Here is a 21,643-nt window from a genome sequence, read left to right on the forward strand (position 1 = left end):
CTTCTGCTCTATTCCATTAGTCTTAATGTCTGTTTTGGTGCTAGTACCATGTTGATTTTGTTACTCTAGTTATGTAGTATAATTTAATGTCTGCTATCATGATGCTTCCAACCTAGCATTTTTTGATCTCTTTGTTCATTTCTATCATCTCTTATATTATAAAGTTGTTTTTTCAAATTCTGGTAATGCTTATTGTTCTTTCATATGTCACATATGTTATTTATAACTCCCTGTGTCTGGGTAGGGTTTACTTTAGAATTATGTATGGCCCCACTCATTTGGATGGAAGACTACCAACTGATAGCACCTGTAAAATTTCTGTCTTGGAAAGGTCCACTTTTCTGAAAGAAACTTCCAGTCTCTTTCCTGAAGGATATAAACTTGGCTGTCGGCAAGAATGCTGACTCTCACTTATGACACCTCTTTTCATCCTATGCTCTAACTTCACCCTCAGTTATGCCTGGAGAACCCAATCTTCAGTTCATATGCAGAAGAGCAAGTTACCTGTCTACACAGAGTTAGGGAGGAGATTTGAGTGTGTTAATAACTTCAACTGATACTTCTACTTTTTAAGCTCACTTGTATCCTTACTTTCCCAGACTGGTGAAGCCTATATTTCTGAGATTTTTCTGGGTCTCTGGCTAAATGTAGCCTTCTCTACTTTTAGGCTTAAATTTTAGCTTTCTGTTTTGTTAACACACATATGATTTGTCCATTCACCTTCAGTTTGCAAAAGATGAATTTCTTATTAGGAATTTCCCAAATAAGAAAGGAATTTTCCTTCCTTTCTCTTTGTTCTTCAGGGTTTGCTTTATTTTCATCTTTCAATGTCAGCTAGTAGAGTTTGGACAGGAAATAAATAAGTACATGTATATGTATATGACCTGCTATTTTGGGATAGAAGTCCTTGGATTATTCATTAACATATCTCCATGGAGGTGCTTGTTGATTAGCACTGAGCTACTAAACACTTTCAGAAAACCAACTCTCAGGATAAATTTCCCTTCAGTTGTCTTTTTAATTTCAGTAAATGTTCATTACTCAAAATTTACATTTAGAATAGTTTAGGGATGTTAGATTAAAACTTTGATAAGCCCCTTTCAGTGAATCTGTTCAGGCTTCGAGGATTTGGGAGCAAAGTTATGCTATCTTCTATATACAACTACCCTCCGTTGAGAATTGTTCCATCTTACTCTGGGCTCTAATAGAAACTGAATGCTTGACCACAACCTATCAAATTACCCTGCAACCTGAGATGCCCATAATATACTAGACATATTATGACCCAGAAAATCATAAGTTTGGCCATGCCTAGGAGCACTCTATCATAAAGGGAAGTGATATATATGAATTTAAGCTCTAATTGGTCTTTGAAGGCACAAGTAAACTGTGTGAACAAGTGGCCTAGATACCTACCATCTCTAGGACTACATTGCCTCCTACCTCTCAACTCAGATCTAAGGCAACAATCTTTATGACATGTTGAGAAAAATATCTGTGATTAATTGCAGATAGTTCTGCATTATATGGTGCAGAAAGTGGATAGCACTATGGTCCTTTCCTAGAGTGGTCCTGAAGGTAGTAAAGGGAAATAGTATCAGTGGACTGAACTTAGAGCAGTTTTTTCTCATTTTCTCTTTGAACAGAAAGATATATGTATGAATCTATACGGACTGATAAGAAGTACCTGTTCGGATGAATGATCTGGAATTTGGAAAGAATATAATTAGAGGGCTGGGGTTGTGGCTCAGTGGTAGAGTGCTTGCCTACCATGTGTGAGGCCCTGAGTTCAATCCTCTACACCATATAAAAATAAATTAACAAAATAAAGGTATTGTATACAACTAAAAAATAAATACTAGAAAAAAAAGAATATAATTAGAGAATTGGTGACAAGGTCTGGGGATTAACTGAATGGACACCTACTGTGAATATATGTGTGTCTCATGTGAATATTCACTAAATAAGAACTCATTAGAGGGCAACCATTCAAATCAAGTGGGTGAAATGATCAGCCTTCTCCCCATCTATTCTTATCCTTGCCTAATGGATTCATAAAGAAAGTGGCAGGATGAAGGTTTTTACATGAGCTCAGTAGATGAATTTTCACTCAAAAAAGGTCAATCTGGCTACAGCTATCACTGAGTGCCTAACTTGCCAACAGCAGAGACCAAAAAATAAGTCACTATTCCCTGGAGGCATCAATCAGTTATCAGGCACATTACATTTGGCCACTCATACCCAGCCCTAGTTTTCTCATAGACACTTCTGGAAATCAATTTCCTTCCTTGTCTAAAATGCTTCTCTGAAAACCATATGGTTACAAATCACTTTAGTCACCATCCTGTTATTGTACACAGTATTTATTTAAACCCAGAAAATAATTTTCTTTTACTGTAAATAAAGCAGCAATGGGTTCATGCTCATAATAAGAATCCACTAATCTTATGCTGCCCATTACCCTGGAGTAGCTCATCTGATGTGGTGACAAAATAACTTTTTTTTTTTTTGGTACTGGGGATTGAACTCAGGAGCACTTGACCTCTGAGCCATATCTCCATATTTTGTATTTTATTTAGACACAGGGTCTCACTGAGTTGTTTAGTGCCTTGCTTTTGCTGAAGCTGGCTTTGAACCCATGATCCTCCTGCCTCAGCCTCCTGAGCCACTGGGATTATAGGTGTCCGCATCTGGCTTCAGATTAACCTTTTTATTATGGTAAAATTCACATCACATAAAGTTTACCATTTTAACCACGAAATACACAATTCAGTGTCATTAAGTATATTAACTATGTTGTACAACCATCACCACTATCTGGTTCCAGAACTTTCTCATCATCCCAAATGAAGCCCTATGGCTATTAAGCAGTTACCCCCATTCTCTTCCCTCAGCCCCTGTCAACCAGTAATTGGCCTATTTCTATGGTTTGCCTGTTCTGGATATTTCATTATAAATCAAATTATATAATGTGCCTTTCTTTTTTAACCTTATGTGTGTTCAAGGAGCATTGAAATCGGGTTTGTAAGACTCAGGCCATCTGGGTTGTTGGCAACACCTTGTAAGGCTAGATAATGTTTTCCAGGTTTTGGCATATGTTCTAAATCAGTGACTATTACAGTTTAGATACAAAGCATCTCCCAAAAGTTCATGTGTGAGGCAATGCAAGAACTTTCAGAGGTGAAATGATTAGATTTTGAGAAGTGTAACCCGGCCAGTGGACTCATCCATTGATATGAATTAATCAGGAGGTAACTGTAGGCAGGTAGGGTGTGACTGGAAGAAGTAGGTCAATGTAGGTATATGCCTTTGGGGTTTAGATTTCATCCCTGGGGAGCTGAGCTTGCTTTCTGCTTCCTGTCTGTCATATTTCGAATTGCTTTCCTCTGCTCTGCCCTTCTGCCATAATGTTCTGCCTCACCTTGGGCTCAGAGCTATATAGTCTGTTAACCATGGATTGAACTTCTAAAACCTTGAGCCAGTATAAATTTTTCTTCCTCAGAGTTGTTCTTGTCAGGTCATTTGGTCACAGTGACCCAAAAGCTAACCCTAGGAGTGGGATCATTGTTGTGAATGGCATGTATGGTTCAAAACCTTTGTAGCTGGTCTGTGGAAGGAGTTGTGAAATGTTTAGAGATGCATGCTGTAAAAACTTCAGAATGTTGTAAGCAGAGCTTAATGGGGGATTCTTCTTTTTTTTTTTTTAAAGAGAGAGAGAGAGAGAGAGAGAGAGAGAGAGAGAGAGAGAGAGAGAGAGAATTTTTTAATATTTATTTTTTAGTTTTTGGCGGACACAACATCTTTGTTTGTATGTGGTGCTGAGGATCGAACCCCGGGCCGCACACATGCCAGGTGAGTGTGCCACCACTTTAGCCACATCCCCAGCCCTTAATGGGGGATTCTTTTGGGAGCTCAGAAAACCAGAGTGCCAATAGGATTTGGTTAGTAGACTGGGCTTGAGGTTTCAGAGAAGGAGGGCCTTAAAAAATTGATCTAGACTCCTCTGATGTTACTCTCTGGCAAATAAGTTGTTTATATTTTGCCCATGTCCTGAGACTTTCTGTGAGAAAGTAAATTTAAAGGTGATGAACTAATCAATCTGGCAGAGGAAATTTCAGGGCAGCACAGCATTTAGGCAGTGGCATGAATATTGCTAGTGGCCTTTAGCCAAGTTTGCAATGATAAACAAGAACAAAAAGCAGAGTATAAAGATATGAAAAACTTGCAAGTTAGCCAGAAAAGTGTAAATAAAACTGGGGCCAAGAAAGTTGTGGTTGTTAAAGAGATTACAGCCACTAAACATATGCTAAGTAGTTGCCAAAGAGACACTAGGAAAGATGGCATCTCAGACTCAACTGAGTAAAAGTAAAAATTTCTTTGAGAAGAGACCATTGGAGTGCACAGCTTGTATAAGGGAACCTAGGAAGTTGTTTGCTATGCTCAGCCACAGAGACAGAGGCTGCTACAGTCATGGTCCTAGGAGACTTAGCTACTGCTTGAGATGGTGCTGGTTACCAGTGATAAGTCCTGTTTCCTCACATGTTGAAGTATAACATTAGAGAAGCACGCTGAAGCAAGCATTTAAGCATATAAAGCAGGGTTTATTTAAAAAGGGGGCCATAACTGGTATTCTGGTATCCTCAGAAGTGAGGATGTTCTGCCTTTTTATATGTCCTAGACTTCCCTTGTTCTCCTGCTCCCTTGCCTTCCTGCTTATGTGACGAGGCCCAGTAAATGCTGGGTGAGATGGCCAAAGGTGGGCAACAGGTGATCACTCCTAGGGAGGAGTGATGGGCAGGAAGGGGGCCCAGGGCAAATTAATTAGTAACTTCTACAACCCCCGTAGGGAGGGACAATTCCTGGGACAGGTTACTTTAGCAACAGATTGGAGCTGGAGTAGGTTCTTGATAAGGGTTGAGGAAAGGCTCTGAGGGAATTAACATTTTAATCCCTCCATTCTCCGGATCTGACCCTTGCCTATCTACCTAATTCTGGCTTCAATGGTAGCATATCTTGAGATCAATCACAGTGTACTAGTTCTGTAGGAGTCAGGATGCTGGAGTTAGGGAGTCATGGATGCTTCCATTGAGATTTCAAAGGCCTGGAAAGGCAGGCAAAATGTAGCAGGGCTGGAGTCCTTGTAGGTTGCTTCTGAGAGGATGACACATGAAGATGTGAGAAGGAAGGTGAAGGTGTAGTAGAGACTTCTGAAATTAAGAGATACCAGTAACATGAAATGTATGCCTAGTAAAGCTGTAGGAATCAAGCAGAGATAGCCAAGAGAGAAGCCATGTGAGCTGCAACCAGCAAAAGACCATAAGGGAGGAGATACATAAGCCCTTTGGAGAGAACATCACAATGCCATGTGCCTGGACATGGAGCTACAGAATTTGTTTTCCAAGCTGCATTTCAGTCTTGTTTTGGTCCCATCCCATCTTTTGGTATCCCTATTTCTCCCTTTTGGAATGGGAATGCTTCCTCTGTGTCATTATGTATTGGACATAGGTTAACTTGCTTTTGATTTTTATTCTCACAGTTAATAGTTTGCCTTGAGTCTCAGATGAGATTTTGGACTTGGACTTTTTGGGCAATGCTGGAGCTGTTAAGACTATGGGGACTCTTCAAAATGGACTAAATGTATTTTGCATTGTGAGGTAAGTATGAGCTTTTGGGAGTTAGGGATACAATGTTATGGTTGAGATATTAAGTGTCTCACAAAAACTCTTGTGAGACAATATGAGAATGTTTAAATGACCAGATTATGAGGATTAATCCACTGCTATGGATTAACCAGGTGGTAACTGCAGGCAAGTAGGTTGTGACAGAAGGAAGTAGGTCAATGCCTTTGGGGTTTATATTTTGTCTCAGGGGTGCTGAGTTTGCCCTGCTTCCTGTCTGTCATGTTCTGAACTGCTTTCTTCTGCTATGCCCTTCTGCCATGATGTTCTGAGGTCAACACAGTTATGGAGTCTGTCAACCATGAATTGAACCTCTGAAACTGTGAGCCAAAATAAACTTTTTTCCTCTAAATTGTTCTTGTTAGGTCTTTTGGTCACAGTGACATAAAAGCTCACGAAAATAGTGACAAATATACAGCCATGGTCCAGGATTCAAGGGGTAGGCTTGGGAGTGGATCCCCACTTTTACTCCTAGTGAAGCACATGCAAAATTTTTGCTTTCCATCTCACTTGAGACAGTCACTTGACTATTTTGAGCTTTCTGCTATTTAGCCAACATACCAAGAAGGGATCATTGAACTACCTGAAGTGATTGATCCCTTCCAAGCAGAATGATTGCTCACACCAAGCTGCTACACAATGGGAGAAGGAAGGAATACAAATGGAATGCAGGAGATTCTTTGGAGATGTTACATGGTACTTAGAATTACCAGGCTCTGTGATGTGACGTAATGGAAAACTATCACAATCCAACAGAAGTAGAAACTCTAATAGTTCAGACCCTTCAGGAATGCAGGTTTAGGTCTATTCAAAAGGCAAGGAACTACTAACAGCTGAGATATTTACTGAAGGTGAAGGGAATATTAAACAGGTAACTGAAGAGAAGGAAGATAGTTATAAAAATAGTAGCCATGACAATTTTACTAGTTGTAGATATAAGTACTGTAATATTTATGGGCATTTTCCTTCATTTTGATACATTTGTATATATATTAACCAACTTTTTATTTTTTTCTGACTGGGTACATAGCTCAGTGGTAGGATGCTTGCTTAATATGTACAAGACCTTAGGTTTAATCCCTGGCCTGTTAATAGTAGATAACCTTACAACTTATTTTGTATGTTTTGGAATGTCAAAGGGATATTGTGACCCACTAAGAGGAGGACTGGACATTGCTCAAAGAAGACTCTTTATCCTCTTTTGGGATAGGAGTGAGCTGATTTTGATTGTATGAGAGAAAGCTGCATTGTAAGGGCTAAAGTAGGATTCTGATGAAGGCTTTATTTAAATATTAATTAATAATATGAGGTTGAGGTGACAAGAGAAGTTCTGAGTAGTTTTATACTATCAATTTTTGCTACATTGGAACTATGTATCCCAGAACTCTCTTTCCTTTACAGTTCTGGTTGAAATTAGAACTGTTGGCTGACCCTAATAGAAACTCACTTTTTTTTTTTTTTGGTTCCCCATAATTTTCCTGGATAATTTTTATTTATTTATTTTTTTTACTACGTACTGAGGTCATGTTAAATGTGTAGATTAACTTAGGGTGAATTGATTATTTTAGTAGGTTAAGTCTTTCTATTCCAAGAAGAACATTCTTTTTAAACATTCAAGTCTACTTTTATATTTTTCCCATATAGAACTTCCATTTATATGAATCTTGCATATTTTGTTAAGTTTATTCTTAGGTCCTTGTCCTTTTGTTGCTTTAGGCAATGGGATTTCTTCCATTATTTAGGTTTAAAGTTTGCTCTCTGTGATCGATAATTTCATGTATTACTTTAACAAGGGTATAATGTCCAGTTTGGTTAAGCACTTGTCAAGATGTTGCTTTGAAGGTATTTTGTGGGTGTGATTAACATGGATCATCTGTTGATTTTAAGCAGATTACCCTCATTAAAGAGGGTAGACCTCAACACTCAGTTGAAGCCTTAAGAGACCAAAGACTCAGGTTTTCAGAGAAGCAGAAATTCTTCCTCAAGACTCCAACATAGAAACTCTGCCCTAGTTTTCAGCTTGTTGGTCTGCCCTGAAGGTTTCAGATTCACACCAATATTATCTGTAACATCAAATATTACTTGAATTTCCAGACCTGATGGCCCATCCTACAGATTTCAGACTTGCAAAACCCCACGATCATGAGCCAGTTCCTTAAAATCTCTCTCTATATACATACACACTATGGGTTTTGTTTCTTGGAAGAACTGCAACTAATACACTTCTTAATGCCTGCTCTGAAACCCAGAGTTCACTAGGGCAATTAATTAACTTACAGTCTTAGAACCTAATTCCTCATCTGTAGAACTGGTATAAAATTACCCAACTTATGTGGCTATTGTGTTAACACTGTATGTAGAATACTTTTATGTTCTTTGTTCATAGGTGCAGAGTAATCTACTATGATGAAAGAAGATATACCCACTTGGTGCTCTGAGTCTTATTAAATAATTTAATCATCCTGAGTTTCAGATGCTATTAAATGTGACATAGGTATTTTATTTGGTACATACTAATATCACACCAATATTATCTTCTGGGCGATTATATATACCCAGAATTCAATTATTACTTGAGGTTAGTTCTTGCTACTTACCTGTCAGGTGTAGGGCAAGTTTGTTCCCATGAACCTACTTTCAATTTAGATACTAAACACTACCACATGAGTTTGTTGTTAGACATAAATATGGTTAGGTGAAAGTGCTCAGCATAATCCCAACCATAGAGATGTTTAACGTATTTTCTAGATGTTATGAGAATAATTAGAGTTTCAAAAATGGGCTGGATCAGTTGTTGTACTAAAGAGGAGCTTATTGCTTCATCATCTAGTGAAGCCAAAATCTACAAGATCACAGTGGGGGTTATACTTCTTTTAACAATGAAGAGCAAAGAAGAAGAATACAAAGGAGACATTAAGTTTAAATATAAAAGAAAGAGATGCCACGGGAAGATGATAAAAGGTCTCATAGACTTTCATCCATTTATCCAATCACACGCATGTGGTACCGGATCTCATCATCAGTTGGAGAGTATCTAGTACTTTCCAATGCTTACCACCTCGCTCATGGTCAGTCATTGCAACTAAGAAGTTAGCCACATCAACAACTTTTCCAGCAGGGAAGAGCTTGTTCAGTCTGAAGTATCATAGGATGGAAAGCATTAGAAATAGTTCCTGCTGAAAAGCTTTGACAGCTTGGGGAGAAATGTGACAATATGAACGTGCAAATGACATATCCAGCTTACCAAACTGGTGAAGAGTTCTTTACCTTCTCTCGTTTTTCTAAAAATATGAAAAGCTAACAAAAAACAGTTTTGATTAGAAGGCCATGCAGTCTCCTTTTCCCCTTTGTCTTCTCAATATCATCATCTTTTTTTTTTTTTTTTTTTTCATTGCATACTCTTATTTCTTTTAGTCTCGGATTTTTTTCCACCCGTTCTGAGACCTCCCTCACCCCCTTCTCATTCTTGAGTTCTTGGTTCCCCTCTCCGCACCGCAGGCCCGGGATGTTCCCGGGGCCTCACCTGTCAAGGGAGCGCTGGAGCTTGGCCCCGCCAAGGGACTGGCAGTGACGTAGTAGGGAGGATGGGGCCCGCGAGGTCCGTTGACGTCACTGCCGCAGCGGTCCCGAACGAAGCCCAAGAACCGGAATTTTCAAGGAGAGAAAGCCGGCGGTGTCCCCGCGGTCAGGGCTGAGTGCGCCACGTGCTTTGGGTTTCTGGTGTCGCTACACCGAAATGGCACCTCTCCAGCGGGCTGAGCCCACCCCACACCCTCAGCGCGCTCCAACGCAAGAGTTTAAAGCTGATGGGGATACCCCCAAACCGTAGGGGCTTATGCGCACGCGCCTTGGGTTGCGGGGAGACTGGATGAGACGGATGGGGGAGGAGGGAGATGTGCGGCGGGAGGGGGTCCAGGACCGAGCGCTGGGTGCGGCACGGGAGGAAGGCTGCTCTCGCCTTCGGCCGCTAGCCGGTCTCTCTGGGCGCTTTGACGGCAGCGCGGGGCGCTGGGCCTGCGGCGCGGCGTCGTGACGTCACGGTGGCGGCGGCCGTGGTTGGCGCAGGGTCCGCGGCTGCAAAGTGTGAATGTGAAGTCAGGCTCCGGGGGAGGGGAGGGGCAGGGCTCCGGCGGCTGCTGCGGCCCGAGCTGGTCGCTGGTCCCGAGCCCGCGCGCTCTGGGTCTGGCCGCTGGCTACAGCCGCCTTCTTTGCACCGCTCAGCTCCATCCTTGCTCCGCTGTCCAGGACACGCACCTCTTGGCCCGAGGAGCCCTGAGGCGGCGACGTTCCCCTTCCGACTTTACCGGTGTTGCCCCGGCTTGCACCCAGTCCCCCTAGCCCGCAGCCCCGCGCGCGCGGGTCCTGGTAACCGGTGCCGCGGTCGCCGCAGCTCCTTCCCGCCGGCGACCGGGACGGAGGGCTGGGCTGAGGGAGGCGTGAGCGCGGCTTCTCCGTCCCGGGTCGGCGCGCGCCCGCCCTGCCCCCGCCTCGGCCCGGCGCCCTGAGCCGCGGCCCCCTCGCAGCTCAGGGGCCGGCGGCCGCGGCAGGGCGGGCGCCGCGCGGAGGCAGGGCGGGCGTATTCAATGGAAGTATGTTACCAGCTGCCGGTGCTGCCCCTGGACAGGCCGGTCCCCCAGCACGTCCTCAGCCGCCGAGGAGCCATCAGCTTCAGCTCCAGCTCCGCGCTCTTCGGCTGTCCCAATCCCCGGCAGCTCTCACAGGTAATCACCGCTGCTGCGCCGCGGGCCCACACTTGGGGGCTTCTGTCTTTTGTTTCCCTCCGCCCACCGGCTTCACCCTCTTGACACCCCTAGCCCTTGCCTGCACACTCAGCCCGAGCTTTGTTCATTGTTTGGGGATTTCTAGGCTGGCCCCTCGATTCGAGAGCCTTATTTTTCCTTCCTTGCGACTGTCCACCCTCTGTTCTCCGGCCTCCTCAAACCCCGGTGGGAACACTTTGACCCTCCGCAGGCCAGTCACTCTCAGTGCCCAGAGGTTTAAGCCTCAGGAATGATTTTGTCCTCCTTCCTCGACGTCTTGGTCTGGTAGTGGGGCCCCTTTTTCTTTGCTGCGGCCCCCACTCCAAGTACACCTGTTCACCTCTGACACACCTGTCCCCCCGTAACACTTCCCCCGCCCCGCACACACACCTGTGCCGGGTTCTACTCTCTCCCGCTGCAGCTCAGGCGCGCCCTGCGGTGCTCCCATAGTCCTGCAGTTCTCTCTGAACAATAGGCCTAGGTACCCCCGTTGTTGCCTTCTTCTCCCCTGCTCCTTCGTTTCTGCAAATGGACCTTAAAAGTGTCAACAGGGGAAGCAAGTCTGCAAAGTTGATAGCCACTAATCAGTTTTGTTTTTAATTTGGTAAAATGATTTTAGGAGAGAAGCCATTGATGAGCACTCTCAGGAAGATTTTGTTTGAATGGTCCAATACCAGTTGCTCCTGAGAATTTGTGGTTTTTCTTTGGTAATGCTCTTGGCCCAACTCCTTAGTCCTGGCTAATTTTGATTGCCAAATTTAAAGTAGGCTGGCAAAAAGAATTTTTTTTTGTTTGTTTGCATGTGAACTGAGTGCCCTCACTGCCTGCTGCAGTTAGTTCTGTGTTTATGATCACTTTTTAAATATTTTTATTTTCCAAATATTATTGCTTAATGTTATCTTCTATGGGGGTCTATTTTCTAACTCCAGTTGTATTCAAAGTATCTTGAACAAGGTCTGCATTTTTTTTTTTTTTTTACAGCTAATGTGGACAGCACCTTTTATAAATTTTGCCTATAATAAGTGTCCACTAAATAGTTATCATTTATATTTTTGCCTAAATTTTAGAAAGAGCAAGAGCCTATATTGAGTATCCTTTTGCAGTTTTTTTTTTAATTTAAAGCAGACTTCTTTCATAGCATAAGGTAGTATGCTAATGAGATCAGTGTAGACTTGTAAGAATGACTAAAATATGAAGTGGCATTTCAAATAATATTACATTATTACTAATTTTGAAGGTTAGATCTGTGACCTGTGGTTTTAATACTGCTTAAAGCATTTTCAGCTTCCAGAATTAATGTTGAAGAGGTATTAATGCATTGTTGAAAAGAGTTTTAATAGTAATAATTAAAGGTTTTTAATGGTGGCAACTTTTTTTTCAAATCTAACTATTATTTTACTTCCTCAGATTAACAGGCACTTCTAAATATTATTTTACTTCCTTAGATTAGCAGGCACATGACTAAGACCCATTTCCATTATGACTAAATAATAAAGGCAGTCACTGATCATTTATAAAAGTATAAAATACGCATAACATTTTTGTGTTCCCTGAGGAGAAAATGAATGAGAGGGAAGATTCCAAGGGATTTAAAATGAGGCTGATGCCAGGGGTGTTACCTGATGCCTTAATTAATCCATAGAGACCAAGTTTAATCTACACTTTTTGTTGATTTATTTTCTGGATTTGGATTTAAATGGGTAACAGAATTAGAAAATATGACTGTGGCAGATAAAACAAATATTGTAGGGTTACACATCATATTTGTTAATGAAAATGTTTTAAAAAGTTTCCAAATCCTAAAAAAAATATAAAGGAGCTTCTCAAACTTTGGACTGAAAGTTTCACAAATTAACACTAATACTAGACTTCAGGATGCTGAGATGTATGTTTATCATTATCAAGGCTTTGCATATTTTTTTTAAAATATTTTTTTAGTTGTCAATGGACTTTTTTTTTTTTTTTAAAGTGGTGCTGAGAATCAAAGGCAGTGCCTTACGTATCCTAGGCAAGAGCTCTACCACTGAGCTACGACCCCAGGCTGGCCTTGCATATTATTTAATAATAAAGTTTATGTTGATATTGACTTTTTGGGGGATGGAAAGGAATTTGTAATAGAAAAAAGGAAGTAGAAAACCTTGGGATCTTATTTAGAGCTCTATAAAATAAGTATTTGATTAAATAAAAAGTTTTCTTTACCCTGGAGTCTTTAGTTCCTAAAACCACAGTATAGAAATTATAAAATGTTTAGGCAGTTTTATAATTTTATTTAAGAGACTTAAAATTATTTTTAATACATTAAGTAGAAGTTATTTTAGTTTTATTTTTTCTACATTAAAATCGGTTCAAAACTAGCAGTCCTTTTTAGTTCTTTATTTTTGCCATCGTTTTGGATCTCAGTTCATAGCAGGTAATTAATATTTGTTGAATGAGTGAATAAATAATTTTGTTACCTTTGATCATCAGTTTTAAATTTGAAAAATGTAAGGACATCAAAATAAAGCAGTTACTTGTTTATCCAAAATTTTGTTTAGAACTTGTTATTAGAGACTAATAGATCCAGGAAATAAGCAGAAAAAGACTCTGAGGAACCAAAATAGAATTGGAGATCCACTCAAAGTTTCTTAGATTTAGACAAATTTTTCTTAGTAGTGGGATGAGAGGCAGCTATGACCATTTGCACTGATACCAGCAGAGGTTGACAGCAGACATACCAAAAACTAGGGATGGTAAGTAATACTCTTCCAAGCCTGCAAAGTTTTAAAAAGATACCCTGGGGACCTTTAGTTTAGGGCTTGAGTGTTGGTTACTAGGCATCGACATAACAATTATTTGAATAATAGTTATTAGTCAAAATATTGCCTACTAAAGTCTGTTTTTAAAAGTTGAAAGATTTGTACTAAAAAAAAAAAGATTTTCATACCAAACAGTTTTAAGTGTTGGTGCTTAAATGGATATACTTGGAAATTATCTGGAAAATTCATTTATGTGGAACACTAACTCTTCTAAGGATTCCAGGTAAATGAGGCATTGACTTTTTGTTTCCAGTCAGGTTGTATACTACCTTTTCAAGTGGTTAATATGAGTTTTTAAAATTATTTGATTAGTAAAGATAATAAATGAACTCTGTTCTTTGCAATTTGGGGATATCTATTGTTGATAGCTGAATTCATTTCAGACACATTTATCCTTCAGAACCAAGTTTGTTCTTAGGGGGAAAAAAACTATTGATAAGACAGAAATTGTGTCTTGTTCATCACTGATGCTTTACATAGATAGATGCTAAGGAAATGTGATGGTTGAGCTATGTATTGATGGGGGATGTCAGAGCACTGCACTTGGAGAATTATTTCAGTCTAATTTTCTACATACTGGAAACAAATATTATTTAGGTTGGACTTTTGAGGTTTAATTTTTAAACTATATCATAAAAAACAAGTATTATTGAACAAAATATTGGGACTTAACATGAAAAGATGTTTTTAATACCATAATAAGCCAAATTTGAATTCTAATTTAGCATTTGTCTTTTTTAAAAGAAACTATATCACAAATATTTATTCACAGAACATCTATGAGATGCCTTTTATTAAGTGTGAAAAAAAGTAAAGAATTGGTGGTTTAAGGAAAAAAATTCCTTGTGACCTTGCCATTCCTAGCCAGGTTTTCCTTTGTATGCCTTACCTTCCTTATACATACAAACTTCCCATTGTAGTCATTGTGTTTGTTCTCTCCTGTCTTTAGCAGTGTTTGTAGTATAGGATAAATTATGAATGTTCCCCTTGGGCCCAAAGTCCCTTGGATAAGAATTGGTTCCTTCTTCAGGAAGCTTACAGGATTATGAGGGGGAAAAGGTAGGATTATATGTGGTCTAACTAGTGTATTGGTGTTACCAAGGTATGATGAAACTACAAGGAAGGTACACCAAAATATCTGGGATAAATTAGATGTAGCTTCATGTAGTAGTTGAGACTTCTGCTAAGGACCACAGGTTAAGCAGATGTTTCTAGACAAAACTGGTCCAATGCAAGGGGGAATAGAAGAGAGGATCACCTGCATGGGTATGTAATATATAGATTAACACAATTGAATAGAACCTCTGTGATGATGGGCATGTTCTCTGCACTATCCAGTATGAAAGTCACTGCCAAATGTAGGTAGTGGCCACTTGAAATTTGGCTAGTATACTAAGGAAGTTAATTTTCAGTTTAGTTTTATTTATTTAAATAGCTACATATAGCTAGTAGCTACTATATTGGCAGAGCAGATGTATAGATCATTACTTAATGATCTTTAGAGGTATGTCAGGTTGATCTGTCAGCAACACATTTACCAAATGTTGAACATAAATTTGTGTTTTTAGGTTTTTGTTGTTGTACAAAAAACTTAATAACTTTACATTTGTTTGATAAGGTCTATAGAATCACTGGGTTGGGCCGGGTGTGGTTGTACATGCCTGTAATCCCAGCAGCTTGGGAGGCTGAGGCAGGAGGATCATATCCCTTTCATGTCCAGTCATATATTATATTACACTTTTACTGTAGTAGATGTACTATGGTACCCTGAGTTTCTTATAAATTACAGTAAGCAAGAATATGTGGTTTCAGGAATGTTGTTTGTACTATTTGTACTTATTCTTCCTTTTTTTGCATTTATTCTTTTGTGAAATCTCATTTGTATGTCCTGTACTTTATTAATCAGGGCACTTATATATCCACCATCTCTTTGTAAATGTGCATCATTCTAAATTACAGTAACCATTATAGTTGCATTTTCATAAGCCTGCATACAGAAGCTTATAACGGGATAGTGTGTGCAGTTGATGATTCCCTTTGCAAGGGACCTGTGCCACTGATTTTTGTGACTGACATTGAAAGTGTCTCTTGCTTATATTTTTCTTTAGCAGGACTTTTGGATTGTTGCTCCATACCTCCACCTGCTGGTAGAGAGGGCTCTTTATTTTCAGAATATGATGGCTGGAGGGAGAAGACAAGATGGCAAGTCAGGGCAGAACAGAATATGGGGAAGAAAAATACATTGTTGCCGCAGTCTCTGGCTGGGCACAAATCACGAGTCTCCACACAGCTTGTAGATTCAAACAGCAATTCTTTATTCCCGAACTCACACCGGCCGTCTACAAACACGTTCTGGGGGAATCCACATTCTCTGCCCAAATCCACTTCTCCCAAATCCACTACTCTGCCCAAATCCACTCCGCATGGGCTTCTGTCTCCCAAAATATACTGTCTGACCCTAAGCACTCAAGAGGAACTCAGCAGCAGGATACGCCCTATTCTAAAGGGGGAACACCCTAATCTCCTATTATGCTAAACTGCCCTATTCTAAAGGGGGAACACCCTAATCTCCTATTATGCTAAACCCCCCTATTCTAAAGGGGGAACACCCTAAACACGGATCCTGCCCTGGATCCTGCCCTGGTCCTTGAGCAAGGTCACCTTTCAGAAGTCCTTCCACTAGACAGCATGGGAGTAAGCTGGCAAGGAATTTGTCATACCTACTTGGCTGATGGCTCCCAGCACATTGTCAGTCGAATAATTGCATTTCAGCAAAGGCTACACTACTTGGAGTTTTGGATAGACCAAACTTCAGCTCAAGATCATATAAAGTATGTGGCAAGAGGTGCTTTATAAAGATGCAGTAATCTTCCTTCAGTAATAATTATTGTTTGTTCTATTTTGGGTGTAATTTCTACATATCAGATACCTTAAATGGTGTTTTAAATCTTTATAAAACCTCTCTCAGATAAATCACAATGGTGTTATTTCCATTTTTTACCAAGGAGTAAACTGAGCTTTGAGGTATTGAGTAACTTGTCTGAAGTATCATGTGATCTTTGAGAAAGGCTTGTCAAGGTCCACCTCCCTCTTTTAATCTGGTCTACCTGAACAGTAAAGGTGAGTGGAATATACTTAGAATTGTAGGTTCATGGATTGTGGATTTTGTTGGCTTATGGATGTGGATAGGAAAACAAAATTTGATGGACTGTTTGGCATGATTATTTGAAGCCATAACCTTCACTCTGGCCTTTTCAATCCATATATGGGGTATTTTGTTGTAGATGCCATGTTTTAGGAATATGCAACTAAGCTAAATCATTATCTGAAGGTAATGACCAGAGTGATAAGGTGCTTTGAAACTAACTACTTAGTTTGATGAGAGACTGAAATAATTAGAGACATTTAGTTTAGAGGTAAAAAGACTCAGATTTCAGCCATCCAGGGTGGGAATGGAGGTGGGAAGTTGTTGGTGAGAGATGACCAAAATTTGAAGAACTGTCACGTGAATGAGAGGAAGGAGAAAAGGAGTGGGACAGTGGTTGTATGCTCTCAGTTGCTTCACCTTGTTCCTAATTTAGAGAAGATACAAGCTTCAAGTTGTGATTTGTTCAAGGAAACACAACAAGGTAGTGGGAATGGGTCACTCTGACCCTAAAGTCCGTGGGTTCTCTTCTGCTTCCTTTTATCACGTCTGAAAAGGATGCTACTTCAGAGCATAGAAAAAGAACCAATAGCTAGGAATAAAAGCTTGTGTTTGACCACACCAGTAGTCTAATGAACACTTTAAGAAAGTATTATAGTTTGTCAGATAATTTAATTGGTGTTTTTCATCTTTATAAAAATTCTCTGTTGATATTACTCCCGTTTTTACCAAGGAGTAAACTGAGTTTTTTTTTAATATTTATTTTTTAGTTGTAGTCGAACACAATATCTTTATTTTATTTATTTATTTTTATGTGGTGCTGAAAGTTTTAAGGCATCAGGCACCTTGTTCAAGGCATCATATGAACTTTGAGATGGGCTAACTCCCTCAGTTTTAATCTGGCCTTTTTTGCTTTCGATTGATAAATTTTTTTAAAAGTGAGTGTATAAGCTGGATGTGATGGCTCATGCCTATAATTCCAGCAACTTGGGAGGCTGAAGCAGGAGGATGACAAGTTTGAGGCCAGCTTCAGCAATCTAGCAGTACTCTAAACAACTTAGTGAAACCCTGCCCCATAATTAAAAAAAAAAAAAAATTGGCCTGGGATGTGGTTCAGTGGTTAAGCATCCCTGGGTTCAATCCCTGGTACAAAAAAGAAAAAAAAAAAAAAAAAGAAAGAAAGAAAAAATGTATAGTTTGAAGGTTACACTTTGTGTTATACTTGTAAAATTGTACATTGTTGTTTTTTAAGTTTTCTGAAGAGCAGTTTGGCAACTGAAAATTTTAAAAAATGAATACTTAGAGGATTAATGTTTTGCTTGGTAATTTACTTTTAGGAATTTATCTTAAGCAAATCTTAAATTAAAAGATTAATCTTCAAGGATGTTCAGCCCATTATTACTTTTTGTTGTGAAGAATTGGAAACAACATATAATTTGTAAATGGTTGGGTAGTCTTGTGGAATATGATATTTGTATTATTTCTGTATTAGATAACCACTTAAATGCTTTGAAGAATTTAATGGATATTAAATTTGCAAATAGCTAAATTAATTTTAATAGTTTTTATTATTCTAATATCATATAGCCACTAAAATGCTTTGAAGAATTTTAAGACTATTTAATCACATGGTGAAATGCTTATAGCATAATTAAGAAAAAAACCCCAAGATATCTACAGATATCGCAGTTTTGTCACATGATATGCATACATATGCGTATTATACAAGCTTGCAAAAAGGAAAAAAAAGCTAGATGTATTCTAAAATGCTAACTGAGATTTTCTCTGGATGGTGAAATTTTAAGTCATTTTAAACCTTTTCTTCATAATTTTATTATTTTATTGATTTTCTTCTATTAATAAGAATCTGTTTTTTTTTTTTGTTTGTTTGTTTGTTTGTTTTTGGTGAGGGTACCAGGGATTGAACTCGGGCACTTGACCACTGAGCCACATCCTCAGCCCTATTTTGTATTTTGTTTAGAAACAGGGTCTCACTGAGTTGCTTAGCGCCTTGCTTATTATTATTATTGTTTTTGCCGAGGCTGACTTTGAACTCCTGATCTTCCTGCCTTAGCCTCCTGAGCCACTGGGATTACAGGCGTGTAGCACTGTGCCCAGCCAAGAATCTGTTTTTTAACCAAAATAACTTAGGAATATAAAGTCAAGCCAGTTGTATTTGGACCAAGGTCTCCAACAGAGTGGGAGCTCTCATGATTATAAATTCTCAGTTAGAGACAGTGGAGATAACAGCTTGAAAGATACTTGGATGAGAATATTGTCAAGGGATTTGACTCTTGTGGTTCTATCCAACTGGTTCCTTTCAACTTCACTATTCTCTAAGTTTTTGGGAAACTCATATGTATGACAGGTATAAGGTATAGCTCCAAGAATTATCAAGTTGTGTCACCCTCCCTGGGAGATGTTGGGAAGTAAAATGGTATGATTATTGTTTTAAAGAAGAGCTGGTGAAGAGGTCTTGTCCATGGACAGTGGTGGAAGGAAGGGAAATAAGAAGTCAGGAGTTAGTCCTTGGAGCTCTTTTCCTTTGGAAGATACAAAATATTCCTGCTTTTTTGGTTTGGGAGTTCAGATAGATCATGAAGCAGGCAACAAAAAGAGAGGAGGAAGAAGCAGACAATTTTCCTTTCTCTTTCCTTTTCTCTTACCATCTTTGCTTCTATGTGTGTATGTAGCAGGAGATGGATAAGAGTTTACTTGAGCATGTTGAGTTCAGGTGTCTGGGGAACATTTGAGTAGGGAGTCCAGTAGGCAGTATCTTAAGAGGAAGGTTAGGTCTGATGTTGGATTTTAACACAAGGGTTTTTAAACATTTTGTTCATATATTTCTTTAAAGAGCTTAAATAACAACAACAAAAATTGTACCTTCTCACACATCTTGACTTTTTCATCTAATTTTTTATTTTTTATTTTTTTGGTACTAGGGATTGAAGCCAGGGGTGCTTTACCACTGAGCCATATCCTTAACCCTTTTTATACTTTATTTAGAGACAGGATTTTGCTAAGTTGCTTAGGGCCTCACTAAGTTGCTGAGGCTGGCTTTGAACTTGCAATCCTCCTGCCTTAGCCTCCCGAGCCCCGGGGATTATAGGCATGTGTAAGCGTGCCCAACTCATCTAAATTTCAATATTTGTAAGTGATATAATTTCTGATGTATTGTTTAAATCATGAGGCCCCATCTCTTGAATTTTCTACCACCTCTTAATAGTAATGCTTTGTTGGGGACTAAGCCTTTTACCATGCAGACCTCTGGGGAACACCACACTCAACTATAGCAAGAATACTGAGAAACTTCATTTACAACTTTAGTAGATGGTAATATAAATGCTTTATTTTAGTCTATCACCCGTGTTTTTTTTTCAGAATTATTTGCATAAAACAGCAAAGTGATCAATAATCAAAATTATTTTAATGCTTTGTCAGGTAGCATCTAGATTTGATTTTCCTTCCATTTTCATGAAATTAGTGACACCTCCACTTGAAAAAAGATTTGATACCCAGTGTTTAGAGTAAATAATTCTTTCAGCATATGAATATGTATACATATATTTTTCATACTGGGATTAAACCCAAGGCTTTGTGCTTGCTTTGCAAATGCTTTATCAACGGAGCTAAATCTTAGCCTTTTAACAATTTTTTTTTTTTTTTTAAATTTTGAGACAGGAACTTTCCTAGTTGCCCAGGTTGGCCTCAAACTTGTGATCCTCTTGCCTTGGTCTGGGATTACAGGTGTGTATCTGTATCTGGCTCAACATTAATATTTTGAACTGTCGTTTTGGATCTGTAGGTGATGTTAGACCCTAAGACAGTTCTTCACCATAAGTTTTTTAAGAAAGTGTGAGAATTAAGGTTTCATTTTTAAGAAGTGGCAGAAATGAGGAAGAGGTGAAGGGGGATAGGAGGCAGAGGTAGAGGAAAATCAGCATGTTGCATCAGCATTGGTTCTAGAAAGTTGTGCATTTGAAAATTGAGGACCTAGTAGTCAATAACCCTGAAACATTCCATGCTCATGTCTTCTAGGAGTTTCATAAAACAGTCTACTGGTTTTCTGTATTCCACTTCATTGCTGTATTTTGCCATTCTTTATAGCTACACAGAAATAACACCTGATACATCTGTCAAAATTTTCTCTTGTTTTTGATTACTCCTAGTACTGGATCTCTATACTTCATCTCTCTTGTTCTTCTTTGAGAATGAAATCAGGATATCAGGGCTTGCAAGTGACCACATAAATAATTCCATTCCCAACATTTTAAAGATTTAGTAGCGTAGGATCAGCAGATTATGTGATTTACCTAAGGTCACACAATTAGAAAGTGGAGAAGCTTAGGACTGTAAATTTAGCTCTGCCAACTTTTAATCTGTTGCTTTTCTCACTATATCCCTGCTTCCTTGTAAAAGGATTGATCTGTAGGATTTAAGTGGTGATCTTTCTCACAGGAAAATTATTCCTGTGAGTGGCATGTCTTTTTTAATACATTGAAAGCATCTGTTTATAGATGAGTAGTTATTTGAAAAAGTTAGAGTACAAACACTCAATTCTGAAATCATTTGAGTTACTTCTAATTAAAATGTAATCAGAGATAAAGTAAAACTGTTCTTGAAAGCGTAATGGGCCAGTTGGAAAGATAGCATTTGATTTATTGAAATGTGATTTCTGTACAATGTAATAGGAAAAACTTTTATGAAAGATATATCTCACCTGCACTTTAAAATTAACTGATGACTGAAGCCTTTTTCAACTTGGGGTATAAGAGAGACAATATTCCTGATATACAAAGAACTAACTGCAGCATTTTGTGTTTACTATGTATGAAGTGATGAGTAGTGGAATTTTTTTAAAAAACTTTTTTCATTTTGTTTTTAGCATGAATTCTTCAGAGCAAACATTGTTTTATGAACAGCAATGGATTTATCCTTAAAAATAATAAAAAGATTGTTACTTTTAACGAGCAGTACAATCAAATTCTTATGAAAATAGACTATGCACTAGATAATTGGCAGAAGATGCAAGCATTTCTAAGAAGAAACAAATGTGGAAATCATGTGTAGCATCTCTAATAACCAAGAAAGTGCAAATAAAACTGGGGAGGGTAGGGGAATACTTTCGCATTGGCAAAGACAAACAAAACCTACTGTTAGTAGGGGTGTAAGAAAATGGATTTTCTTACATATAGAGTTGGAGTATCATTTGATTCAACCAATTGAGATGGCAGTAAGTTTATATTGTACAAATGAAAATTTTAA

At 38.9% G+C, this 21,643-nt stretch overlaps 1 protein-coding gene across 7 annotated transcripts in view; it reads left to right on the top strand.

The window, feature by feature from the left end:
- The first annotated feature begins 9,797 nt into the window (after window positions 1–9,797).
- Pde7a (phosphodiesterase 7A) overlaps window positions 9,798–21,643 on the top strand; it is a 105,515-nt gene continuing 93,669 nt past the window's right edge. For 6 of the 7 annotated variants that reach the window (XR_013088923.1, XR_013088921.1, XR_013088924.1 and 3 more), the window contains exon 1: window positions 9,803–10,399. Coding sequence is in view for 2 of the 7 variants with exons in the window: in XM_076835931.1 (XP_076692046.1) it covers window positions 10,262–10,399 (138 nt within the window). In the remaining 5 variants the exon portion in view is untranslated. Of the gene's footprint in view, window positions 10,400–21,643 lie in introns of all 7 variants that reach the window. The other variant, XM_076835933.1, reaches the window with a different exon arrangement.

Source organism: Callospermophilus lateralis, chromosome 16, assembly GCF_048772815.1.
Source record: "Callospermophilus lateralis isolate mCalLat2 chromosome 16, mCalLat2.hap1, whole genome shotgun sequence".
NCBI classification, from domain to species: domain Eukaryota; kingdom Metazoa; phylum Chordata; class Mammalia; order Rodentia; family Sciuridae; genus Callospermophilus; species Callospermophilus lateralis.